At 36.4% G+C, this 12,340-nt stretch overlaps 1 protein-coding gene across 2 annotated transcripts; it reads left to right on the top strand.

The window, feature by feature from the left end:
• Positions 1–359: 359 nt before the first annotated feature.
• Positions 360–12,123, top strand: LOC114313716 (putative 1-phosphatidylinositol-3-phosphate 5-kinase FAB1C). Of its 2 annotated transcripts, none has more exons than XM_082870786.1 (12): positions 360–1,953; positions 2,604–3,377; positions 3,511–3,664; positions 3,756–4,097; positions 6,663–7,361; positions 7,448–7,779; positions 7,961–8,087; positions 8,255–8,419; positions 8,583–8,964; positions 9,073–10,025; positions 10,128–10,394; positions 11,620–12,123. In XM_082870786.1, exons 1-12 carry the CDS (start codon positions 1,445–1,447, stop codon positions 11,872–11,874), a joined length of 4,959 nt encoding a protein of 1,652 aa, XP_082726912.1. In that variant the 5' UTR covers positions 360–1,444; the 3' UTR covers positions 11,875–12,123. The 2 variants fall into 2 exon arrangements, with proteins under 2 accessions (XP_082726912.1, XP_082726913.1); XM_082870787.1 differs by having other exon boundaries at positions 9,115–10,025.
• The last annotated feature ends 217 nt before the right edge of the window (positions 12,124–12,340 follow it).

The raw sequence follows: 12,340 nt of genomic DNA on the forward strand, positions 1-12,340 counted from the left end.
GATTTTGGATTGAATGACGTTATTTAAACTTGTGAAACTTATTACGAGTTTAAATTGTTCATTTTGTTAAATACTTTGTATATTTTATTACACAAAAAATTAAATTGATTCGATTTATAACTTAATTTATTACATTTTTAACCCAAAAAAATATATAATCTATTTTTAAAGATACAATTTTTTTAATTAAAAATATAATAAATTAAATAAGTTATAATTATCAAATTAATTTATTAATAAATTTTTTTAAATAAATAAAATATCTAAAATATCTAATAAAATAAACCGTTAAAATTATTATGAATTGACGGCCCAAACAGCCCTTCGGTCCAAATTTGGACCGGGGGTTGCTCCTCCATGGGCGAAAGAGATATGGAGAGAGAAAGGAAAAAGCATAAGATAAAGTCAGAGAGAGAGAGAGAAAGAGAGAGAGAGTTTTATAATAGTTGTTTTGTCTGTGGGGAATGAAAATGAAAGCCTTGCCGGGAAGGTTGGGTATGAAAAGTGAAATGGTGGTGTTGTTGGGTTCGAAGAAGAAGCAGAACAAGAGAGAACAGGACCTGTTTTTCGAGATTAGAGCCACAAACGCAACCTCCTCTTCCGTACTCTTCCTTCTCCTACTTTTCCTTCTCATCCTATTCATCCTTTAATAAATCTCTCTCTCTCTCTCTCTCTCTCTCTATAGCTCTAACCCCTTTTCTGTATTGAATTCTACTTGCTAAATCTCTTGTTATACACATGTAATATCAGTAATCGCATCAATTTGTTCCCCTTTTTTCACTTGATTTCAAGGGTTTTTTTTTCTGACCCTTTTTCCATTTCAAATTCACTGAATTCAGCAGTTAGTTGTAGTAGTTGTTGTTGTTGTACTTGGTGTTGGTGGGTAGGGTTTATTTTCTGTCATATCGATTAAATTCTCGACTTTAGAGGATTATAGTTGCAATTTTATCTATCATGTCGCTTATAGAGGATCTTGTTTCTGTAGTCTTGATGTTTTTGGGATCGGGTAGTGGGGTTTAGGGTTTGGTAGTCTCACGCAGATCATAAAACCAAATAAATAAGAGAAAAATTAACGGGTCATTGTTGTTGTTTGGATTACTTTTTGGTGTAAACGCAAAATCCAATCTTTTGTGAATTTAATTGTACCCATCAATTCCCTCCTTTGAGAATTTGTGATTCCAGGGGGAGTTTAGATCCTTTCACTGTCCTTACCTAAAATAGCCACAAAAAAAAAAAAAAAATCAAAATCATTTGTAATCATGACCCACCTTTTTTTTCTTGTTGGGTTTCATAATTTTCTATTCTGTTAATCAGGGTTGTTTTTTATACCAGAGGAATCAGATAAATTTGGTTTAGTAGTTGTAATTTTTTTTTTGTTAATTTCAATTTTATATTAGAAGAAGAGGGATTCAGTTTTTGTATTGAGGAGGAGTTGGTTTTTTCTATGGGAATACCTGATAGTTCTCTACTAGATTTGATAGAGAACGTTAGGTCTAGGATTTCTTGGGGAACAAGTGATTTGACTTCTTTATCCAGCGAATTTGAGATGCCTGATAACAATTGCGGAATGTGTTGCAAGTGTGAATTGAACTTTGCAGACACTTGCTATAAGTTCCATTGCCAAGGATGTGGTAGGATGTTGTGTGTGGATTGTGTACGTGCCTATGGTTCTTTGGATGTTGTGTCAGGTGATGCAAAAAGCAACGTGGGTACTCAGGTTGTTATTAAGTCTTGCAAGTTTTGTTCAGAGATTAGTATTAGGAATGAAGGGGAACGAAAGTATAGTGATAAAATCTATCCTTCTGAGTCTCCCAGACAGAGCCCTGAACCTCCATCGCCGAGTTTTAGTGGTGAAAGGTTGGATGGTTATTCCCCCCATGCTTTGACCAGAAGCAGTTTTACTTCATTTACTGATCATTCCTCTTCAGTCTCTGTTCGTCGCTCGTCAAGCAGGTACAAAGAAATACCTTTTCAGATTATCTTTATTTTTTTAGAAAATTCGATGGTATGAAGTTTCGGTTTTCTTAGTTCTTATGCCAAAATGCTTAAATAATTTATGTTTTCTTAGTTCACGAACCTGCAAGCTTAAAATTTAATGGTTTTATTTTACATACATGTGGATCGAATTCTGTTTATGTTGTTTTATTTTTTATTTTTTTGATTTCTTGGTGCGAGTATAATAAACTCAAGTTAAGACTTAGTGATTTAATTGGGTGACCTAATTTCATGCTCTTTACAATTATCCAGCGTGGCACAACTTATTGATTTAAAAGCTGGTAATCACAGAGAAGAAGCCAAAACGCCCCTCCTCTAGCTTTTAGATAATTCCCTTTTTTTAGCTTATTTCTCTACCTAATAAGCTGTAAGCAAAAGATGTGCCAAATAGTTGGGCACTAACTCTCAAATTAAAAAAAGCTATAAGCAGCTTATATAAGTTGCACCAATCGGCCCTAGTTATGATTATTTTTGAAGAAATTATATCATGCTGGCCAAGTGATGCCTTCCAAATTCTTATAAGAGCTTTTAGTTTTTCTCCGAGTCTCAGATTAGAATATGATTCTCATTGGGTGAATGATTAGTCAATAATGTGTTTATGAATGTAGGAGTGATGAAGAAAAGGCTGAGGATTCTGCAGGATACTTTTGCAGCCCATCCAGTGAATACTATAATGACACTTCGGATATAGATGCAAGTAGCATTAGTGCTAGACATGAATTTTACAGTTATAAGTCAGTGGGATCAAGTCCTTCTGACAGCCCCTCTAGGATTTCCAATAGAGTTGGCCATTCTGTACAGCAGAAAGAAGTGGGAACTCCGAGGTCTCATAATGATGTTCCCTTTGATCAAGACAAAATGGCTGTTATAAGCAGGCCAATGAGAGGGACTGAGGATACAGAAATTACTGATGATTTGTCAATATTTCGGGACGAATGTGACACGTTGCAAAAGCCATTGGATTTCAAAAACAATGGTCTAATTTGGTTCCCTCCACCACCTGATGACGACAATGATGAATCAGAAAGTAATTTATTTGCTTATGATGATGAGGATGATGAGATTGGAGAATCAGGTGTGGCGTTTTCATCCAGTAGTAGCCTTGCTAGCATTGCGGCAAAGGATAGACAAAATGGGGGCCATGAGGAATCTCTGAGAGCTGTGGTACAGGGGCATTTTAGGGCTCTTGTGTTACAATTGTTACAGGGGGAGGGTTTCAAGGTGGGCAAAGAAAGCAGCACAGAAGACTGGCTTGACATTGTTACCGCAATAGCATGGCAAGCTGCAAATTTTGTCAGACCAGATACTAGCAGAGGGGGCAGTATGGATCCCGGAGATTATGTAAAGGTTAAGTGTATAGCATCAGGAAGTCCTCATGAGAGGTAAGATTTTTATTTTTATCTTCTTTTGTTTATTTAATCGTTTTTGTATCACCATGTTTCAGATATTTTATCTACTTGTATTTCTCCAGTGTGCATCACTAGTATTGAAATTATTTATTTTTTGTGCATGCAGCACACTTGTTAAAGGAATAGTTTGTACAAAGAATATTAAACACAAGCGCATGACTTCACAATACAAAAACCCCAGATTACTTCTTTTAGGAGGAGCACTCGAGTACCATAGGGTTCCTAATCAGCTCTCTTCTTTTGATACATTACTGCAACAGGTTTCTTTTTTTTCTTCATTGGCTTGTTTATTCATCTTTCTAGTGAGATTGGAGCAATTATAATGGAATTTGAACTCTGTTCTTTAAGCAGGAAATTGATCATCTGAAGATGATTGTGTCAAAGATAGAGGCACACAGTCCAAATGTGCTGCTTGTAGAAAAAAGTGTATCTTCATATGCCCAACAGTATCTGTTGGAAAAGGAGATCTCTTTAGTGTTGAATGTTAAAAGGCCATTATTGGAGCGCATAGCGAGGTGCACTGGTGCTCTTATAACTCCGTCAATTGATGCTATTTCTGCGACACGGTTGGGACGTTGTGAAATCTTTCGGTTGGAAAAGGTATCTAAAGCGCTTGAGAAAGCCAATCAATTCAAGAAGCCCTCAAAAACCTTGATGTTTTTTGAAGGTTGTCCTAGGCGTTTAGGTTGCACGGTAATATTTCTTATTAATTTCAATTGCATTTGATACTTGGAAGATATTAAGTTCTGTATGAGTTTGTTTCGTTACATATGATGTAACTAAGCACGTGGCTTGTATGCATTCCTCTTGTGAAATGAAGTTCTCTGATTCTTTCTAGCACTGCACTTTATTTTATTTTAAACATGGGTGAGTCAGTGCACATTTTATTCATTTGGAGCCCTTGCAGACATAGAGCAGGATGTTGATAAAGCTGACATTTTCATTACAGTCTGCCATGATATTGGGGCTAAAATTATAGATTAACTACGTACCACTTTCCCTGGACTTGTTGGATGAAAGCTATTCTAGTTTTTTGTTTGAAGTGATGCCTTCAAATTCTTTGGAGATGCAGTTTATACCCAGTCTGATGTCATTATTATATTGGTCATATGTATACGAGGTCGTTAGGAACCTCACGACCTACATTTTTGACATAGGAGATTAAAAGATTCTTTTTGAAGGACTCTTAGAAAGGGATGTTGGGGCTTTACGCATCATGAATTGGGGATCATGCCTTCTTCATGGGGAGGTTCTGAGCTTAGTTGCACGAAGAGGGGCCAGAGCCGGGGAGTGAGGGAATATATAAGTTTCTAAGGCCGGGAGCATAGTGTATATATTTTATATATTGAACATATAAATATATTTTAACAAATATTTTTTCTGAATTAGTTGTAATATATTTGTTAAAATATGAATTATTAGTGGAGATTGATGTCAACTACAAATTGTCTTTGTTAAGTATAGATAAATGTTAGGTAAATACAAAGTACTAGAATAAGTTTGAGTTGTTTTTCTTTTGTTTCTTTACGAGTTGTATGTTTGAGAGGTTCTATCTTAGTTGGGAGTGAGTTTTCTTCGACAGGCTCAAGTTTCTTACAATCATCTTACATAAGAGAGTGAAATGAAGTTTTTGAGCAAGATGCGTCACCCCAGTAGGAGTTTCCTGCTACTAGGAAATGGATCATACTGCGATCACTTGCAATTTTTCTTTTAAAAAACTTACTGAAAAGAGGTCACACTGCAATGTATAGATATTTAGAAATTCATCCTTAACCAGAGTTCTTCTACCTAATTTTAGAAAAATATGTTAGGAAACTTTCCACCCCATCTTTGGAAAGCTTCTTATCTTAGAATCAAAAAGAGTTTTGCAACAATGGAAACACTCTAGTTTAGGTAACATAGTCTATATTGCGCATCTCACTTAGATGGTAGGTTAGATTAAAAGGATTAGATGAAATAAAATGAGTATGTGGAATTAAAAATTGAAATAAATCTTATGAAAAGAAACTAGTAGAGTCTAATCTGTTAGATTGGGCAAAAGAGGTGCTCAATCAATGATCTTTCCCAAGATTTTTGGTTGTGATGGATCATTGGCTTAAGTTAACATGGAGTTAGGGTTTTATAGTTTTCCCTAAAAATTAGGTGGCAGCTCCAAGTTTAGTGAATTGGTCTATATTTGGCAACATGTGGGTTATTCAGATTTGGTCATTTAAATTTTCCATAGTCCCTCAATAAAGATAAAATAGAATTCAATGACTTGTGGGAAAAAGGGTTTACTGCCAAATTATAGACCAATGATTCACAATCAAACACGGAAAGTCAAATCCGATGTGTGGTGTGATGTGGTGCCCACACCTGCTCTTTACTACTCGAGTGATTAAGCCCGCATCTCTGTCTACTATCCCATTCACTCCCATGTTTCTTTTCAATGATGGTGCCTCTGTTTTACATTTTCAAGATCTGATGTCCACATGCATAGTGTGTACACTCCCATCTAGTATACCTTTGTACTCGTTAATATGATCTTCATGTTCTTTCACATGGATTTAGAAGTGGCCCACAATGTTATTGTTTTTTTGCAATTTTATGTCTTGTTAGGATTAGTACCTACATGTTTTGCAATGCTATCACAAGAAGTAAATGAAAAGAAAGTCTGTTCTCCAACATTCAAGCATTTCTATCTTCTTATTTGATGGTGTTGGGTTGTGCAAATATTGTTGTTCTGCTTCTCTCCTCACTTCGTTGGCTTTTATGTTCGGTTACTATTATCCGTGAAGAATCTCTAGTCCTCCTCCCTATGTATCTGTCCGTTCTGTTTAGTCAAATTGTTTTAAATTGAAAAGATTGTCGTTTTCTTTTTATTACAGAATTTAGTGCTCTTTACCAAGGGGAATGGTTTTCCAGATTCTGGGAACAGCTTGTCAAAAAGCTAGATACTTGAGAATTTGAGAGTTAAAAACATCTTCATCAGTAGTACATAGTATCGTCTGGCTAAAAATTAGCAATTTTTGTACTTAAATTTGCTCTCTTTTTTCTTTCCTTCTCTCTCCATATATATATATATATATATATATATATATATATATATTATTTCTTGTCATATTTGTGGATATTGTTGGAGATAATAATATATTATTATCTCCAACAGATACGGTGTAGCCTTTGTACTTTTAAACATAATTTCTGTTCTTATTGTTGTCTCCGAGTAACACCTAGAAGATGTTTCTTGCTTAACCTTTTATGTATAACTTCTTGCAGGTACTGCTGAAGGGCTCGTGTTATGAAGAACTGAAGAAGGTCAAGCATGTTGTTCAATATGCAATTTTTGCAGCTTATCATTTATCCTTGGAAAGTTCCTTCCTTTCTGATGAGGGTGCTAGTCTTCCCATAATGACAACGAAGCCTTCAATTTCCATACCAGGGAGGACAACAGCTAATAATGCCATTTCAGTTATCCCTAATTCTGACCAAGATATTAATGAAGAATTTGTTGGTCTCAATTCGGATTCTGGATTGCAGGAATTATCGTATGAGCATTGTAATCCTGGTCATGATTCATTTACCACCTCGATGGAGTGTAGAGTTGGATATGTACCTTCTGGTACATGCAATGATAATATAGTATCTAATGTGGCTTTGGAGGATATAAAGGACCCCAGCGTGCTTCCTTCTGGGATTGTAAATTATACCCGTCAGGAATTGGAGATCACAGGTCAAGATGAGAGGCCACCAAGGGAAGCTTATGAACTTAAACGGCCCGACAGGGTTGATGATAATGAAGCCTCGAGTAAATACTATTCAGCAACAGACAGTCACCAGAGCATATTGGTATCCTTTTCTAGCCGTTGTGTGCTAAATGGAACTGTGTGTGAGCGCTCTCGACTCCTTCGCATCAAGTTCTATGGCTGTTTTGATAAGCCACTTGGGAAGTATCTTCGCGATGATCTGTTTGGTCAGGTAACAAGTTTAGGTTCATTTCTTCTAATCTTTGTGATGCCTGGTTATAAACTAAAAATTACAAATTAATTGCTCTGTGTTGCCAGACATCTAGCTGCCGATCTTGTAAAGAACCAACTGAAGCCCATGTCTTATGCTATACTCAGCAGCAGGGAAACCTGACAATAAATGTTAGATGCCTTCCCTCTGTGAAGCTACCTGGGGAGCGTGACGGGAAGATATGGATGTGGCACCGATGCCTTAAGTGCGCACAGATAGATGGAGTTCCACCAGCAACCCGGAGAGTGATTATGTCACATGCTGCTTGGGGACTTTCCTTCGGAAAGTTTTTAGAACTTAGTTTTTCAAACCATGCGACTGCTAATCGTGTTGCAAGCTGTGGTCATTCTCTGCAAAAGGACTGCCTCCGTTACTATGGGTACGTTTTTCAGAATCTGCTTCAGTTTGCAACTTTTATGTGTGATAATGGTGATTGTTGAGAAATTTGTCAAATTGGGATTGTCAATTGTTATGTGTGATAATGGTGATGGTTGAGAAATTTGTTGAATTGCAGAGTGTGATGATTGTAACTAGTGACATGTTTTGTTTTGCTTCAACAGGTTTGGGAGTAGGGTTGCGTTCTTTCGTTATTCTCCTGTTGATGTTCTTTCTGTCCGCTTGCCACTATTAATGCTGGAGTTCAATGGCCATGTTCAACAGAATTGGATAAGAAAAGAGGCAGCAGAGGTGCCATTTTGAACCTAACTTTGCTATATTCTGGTTTTCTTTGAATCTGATGTTAAATTTATATATATATATATATATATTTATAAATATATATAATTTAATAAATAATTTTTTCTTCTTTCAAAGAAATAATGATAATATAACCCTTTCTCTTTTGTCCTTCACAGTTTCTGAGTAAAATGGAAGCCCTGTATGCAGAGTTATCGGTTGTACTTGACAGCATTGAACAGAAAAATATGTCCTTGGAACATGAAAAATCTGATGCAAGTGAGCTAGATAACCACATCATGGAGTTAAAAAGCCTTCTAATAAAAGAGAGGAATGATTACAAGGTAAATACCACTAGTGATTGAGGCTATATCTCAATATGAACACTAAATTTATTTATTTATTTATTTGTGGGTTTAGGTATAAATTTATCTATCTTAGTTTTTAACTTTTCTTAGAAGAAATGCTTCCAACTGTGCATGACCTAATCTCCATTCTCATGAACAGGATTTGCTTCTACCAGCTGGTGAAGAGACTTCACCATTTGATCAGACATCTGTGGACATTCTTGAGCTTAATCGCTTGAGGCATTCCCTTGTAATTAGTTCACATGTTTGGGATCGCCGGTTCTATTCTTTGGATTCCCTTCTTACAACAAGGAGTTTTAGTTCCAAGGATGCAAAGGATACTACATCTTATGCTGAGCTGAAAGACTGGAGAAGTGAGTCGTGTTCTAAGGATGGCAGTCCGGAACGTGGTCTTGAAGAAAGTGTGCTGGAGTCTTCACAATCACAAGAGTTCTGCAAGAATGGTATACAGCCAAATCAGAAGTGTGAGCCTAACTTGCCATCTGAGCCTGGTGTTCCAGAAGAATCCATGTCAACCTCAGGTCAGTATTACAAACATGAAGAATTACACTCTAATGGGGAAATTATGGTTGGTACGACCTCCTCAGATACAATCCCCTCACCTTCCACCAATCTGTCTCATAAAATAGATTCTGCATGGACTGGAAATGATCAACTTATGTTGGGAACAGATACCCGACGGGCAGATGGACCTCAGGTGATAAATCAAACAGGCAATCCAACTCTTAGAAAGCTAACGACTCCGGCAAGAGGGTATTCTTTTGACTCTGCTGTGAGACTTCAAGAAAGAATTAGGAAAGGATTTCCCCCATCTTCATTGCATTTGTCAACACTTGGATCTTTTCATGCTTCTGGAGAGTACAGGTGTATGGTTAGAGATCCAGTTTCTAATGTACAGAGGACTTACTCTCAAGTTTTACCCATGGAGGCCCAGAAGTTAAATCTCTCACTCAATTCCACATCCACATTTATCTCTTCTGCATCCCTTATGTCTGATGGGGAACGATTGCTGCTTCCACAAACTGGCCAAAATAATCTAGTTGTTGTTTATGATGATGAACCTACTAGCATAATATCCTATGCCCTCAGTTCCAACAAATATGAGGATTGGATTGCTGACAGGCCGAGTGGGCATGAAAGAAGCAGGAATGCCAGTGACATCAATGGAAGTTATGGATCTGAAGATGCTTCATTGATAATTACTGTCTCATCTACAGATCCTAAGAATTCTTCCCATCTGAAAATTTCTTTCAAAGACGAGTCTTTAATTGGTGGGGGCAAAGTGAAGTTTTCAATCACCTGTTATTTTGCAAAGCAGTTTGATGCTCTTAGAAAGCAATGCTGCCCCAGTGAAGTGGATTTTATACGTTCCTTGAGCCGCTGCAAGAGATGGAGTGCTCAAGGGGGAAAGAGCTATGTGTACTTTGCGAAGTCTTTGGATGAAAGATTTATAATTAAACAAGTCCAGAAGACTGAGTTGGATTCTTTCGAGGAATTTGCACCGGAGTACTTTAAGTATTTGACAGGTTCTCTCAGCTCGAGAAGTCCTACCTGCCTTGCTAAAATTCTTGGTATTTATCGGGTTAGTTCATCATTCCTTTTCTGGCAGGCCAGTGTGGTTATGTGTGTGTTCTTTTGTTCTTGGTTCAGTTGTTATGATTCTAAATGGTAGTATAAATTGCAGGTCACTGTCAAACACTCAAAAGGTGGCAAGGAAACAAAAATGGATCTGATGGTTATGGAAAACGTATTTTTCAAAAGAAGTATCTCGAGGGTCTATGATCTTAAGGGCTCTGAGCGGTCTCGTTACAATGCGGATACAACAGGGACAAACAAAGTACTGCTAGATATGAATCTTCTAGAAACACTTCGTACACAACCCATTTTTCTTGAGAGCAAGGCCAAAAGAATCTTAGAGCGAGCTATTTGGAATGATACATCTTTTCTAGCGGTAAGCAAGTGGTTTTAGCATCACATTGTCATGATTGCATCATGGTCCTGACTTTGATTTCAAGGTGTTTTTGACATAAATTTGAAGTGTTGTTGAAATTTGAACTCATACTTTGAAGCATTTGTTGGCTGTAATATTCTTACAGGCCTTTCAAATTTATGTCCCAATCATCTCATCTTTTGTTGCCATATAAAGGCACCATACACCGGATAAGACCAGATTGAGGTAGAGATGTCCCAGGACCATAGGGTACTAAGAACCATTGGCTCTTTTCCATTGATGAATGTCTCATTAGTTTTTAGTAAAAGTGCCTCCTAAGAAGCATGGACACTTCTAAGAGAGTGGTGTGTCTCTATGGGACACCGACACTCTTTGTACACTTCCTAACATGTGTCTTATTTTTAAACATTTTTAGAACCAGACATGCTTTAGATACTTGAGAACACACATGTTTATAGCTTAGACATACATAAAACATATTATAAGTTTGAACAAGATAACTTAGAGGATAGGATACGATGATAAATTAAAAGCAATATAGATTTGTATCTATTAATCTCTTTAAAATTTTAGGAATAAGTGTTATGTTTCATTTTTGTATTCTCTTTTAATGAAATATTTCATATATTTAATATATAAAGCTAAATATTTTGCTCATGTCCCCCACTTGTTGTCTTCTGCATTTTGCAAATTTACGTGTTGGTGTGTTCCATGTCCATGTCCATGTCCATGTCCATGTCTGTGTTCGTACTTCTTAAAGTGCCTCTCTTTTGACTTTCTGAATTTGCCATACAAGGTGGGGACTTGAGTCTAGAATCCAGGGTACAACTTGTCCTTTAGGCTGATGGTTCCTTTTGTTTAACTTCCAAGTATGGAAACATTTTATCTTCTAGTTCTCCCTCTGTACATTTATGTATATAACACAGAGTCCAACATTAATAACGTTTGATATTAATAAACTAGACGTGTATAATAACGTGCTATTATAATTTTGCTGAAAATTAGTCTTTTATTAGTCGACCGAAATAATCATTGCTAACCTCATTTTGATCAATTTTAACATCTTCGTTAACTTCATTCAAAAGTTGTTGAGGGTAAAATTATCGTGGAATATTTCTATCAGCTGTTGGCCATTTTCACCTTCATCTTCTAAAGTTGATAGTTGAAGTCCATTGAATTTTGATGATTGCCATTGATTATTTTTTTCTAAATTTTTTTGGTTCAGTCTGTTGATGTGATGGACTATTCTTTGCTGGTTGGGGTGGATGAGGAGCGGAAGGAGCTGGTTGTAGGGATCATTGATTTCATCAGACAATATACATGGGACAAGCATTTGGAGACATGGGTTAAGGCATCTGGCATACTTGGAGGCCCCAGGAATGCTTCCCCAACCATTATTTCTCCCAAACAATACAAGAAAAGATTCCGGAAAGCAATGACATCCTATTTTCTTACAGTACCTGATCAATGGTCATGGTAGATGATGAACTACTAATGCATCAATCATTACATTCTTCAAGTTTTTACAAGCATAGTGTCTGTTGATTAATAAAGAAAAAGGAAGATAATTGTTGCGGAGAAGTGTAGAGAGAGAGCACTAGCAGTGTTTTTGTTGTTTTTGGGTCTGGGCAGAATTATCCCAGGGAAAAAGAAGTTTATTAGTGAAATTTCTTTGTAATATGTGTACATTGTGCACAGTTGCTCTTGAAGAAAATTTCTTTACATGACATTTTGTAGAGCCTCTTTTTTATAACATTTTTAATGGCAAAAACAAGTCTTGCTTTCCCCTAAAAGGATATGAAAAAAAAAAAAGAGTAAAAAAGTAAAAAATAGACTAAAGAGTAAAAACTCTTTTTCCACCACTCTAATGGTCGTCTCTAAAGGCTAGTGTTATAAAAACGATTTTTTTATTTAAAGAAAAAAAATGACTGTTAAGTATATTTATT

Source organism: Camellia sinensis, chromosome 5 (assembly GCF_055761805.1).
Source record: "Camellia sinensis isolate YWXY chromosome 5, ASM5576180v1, whole genome shotgun sequence".
NCBI lineage: Eukaryota > Viridiplantae > Streptophyta > Magnoliopsida > Ericales > Theaceae > Camellia > Camellia sinensis.

Bases quoted from the DNA above. Each gene is read 5' to 3' on its own strand.
- LOC114313716 (XM_082870786.1), top strand. From the start codon at position 1,445: ATGGGAATACCTGATAGTTCTCTACTAGATTTGATAGAGAACGTTAGG. The intron at 3,665-3,755 runs GTTTCTTTTTTT...TTCTTTAAGCAG, and splicing joins TTGATACATTACTGCAACAG to GAAATTGATCATCTGAAGAT. The intron at 10,026-10,127 runs GTTAGTTCATCA...TATAAATTGCAG, and splicing joins AAATTCTTGGTATTTATCGG to GTCACTGTCAAACACTCAAA.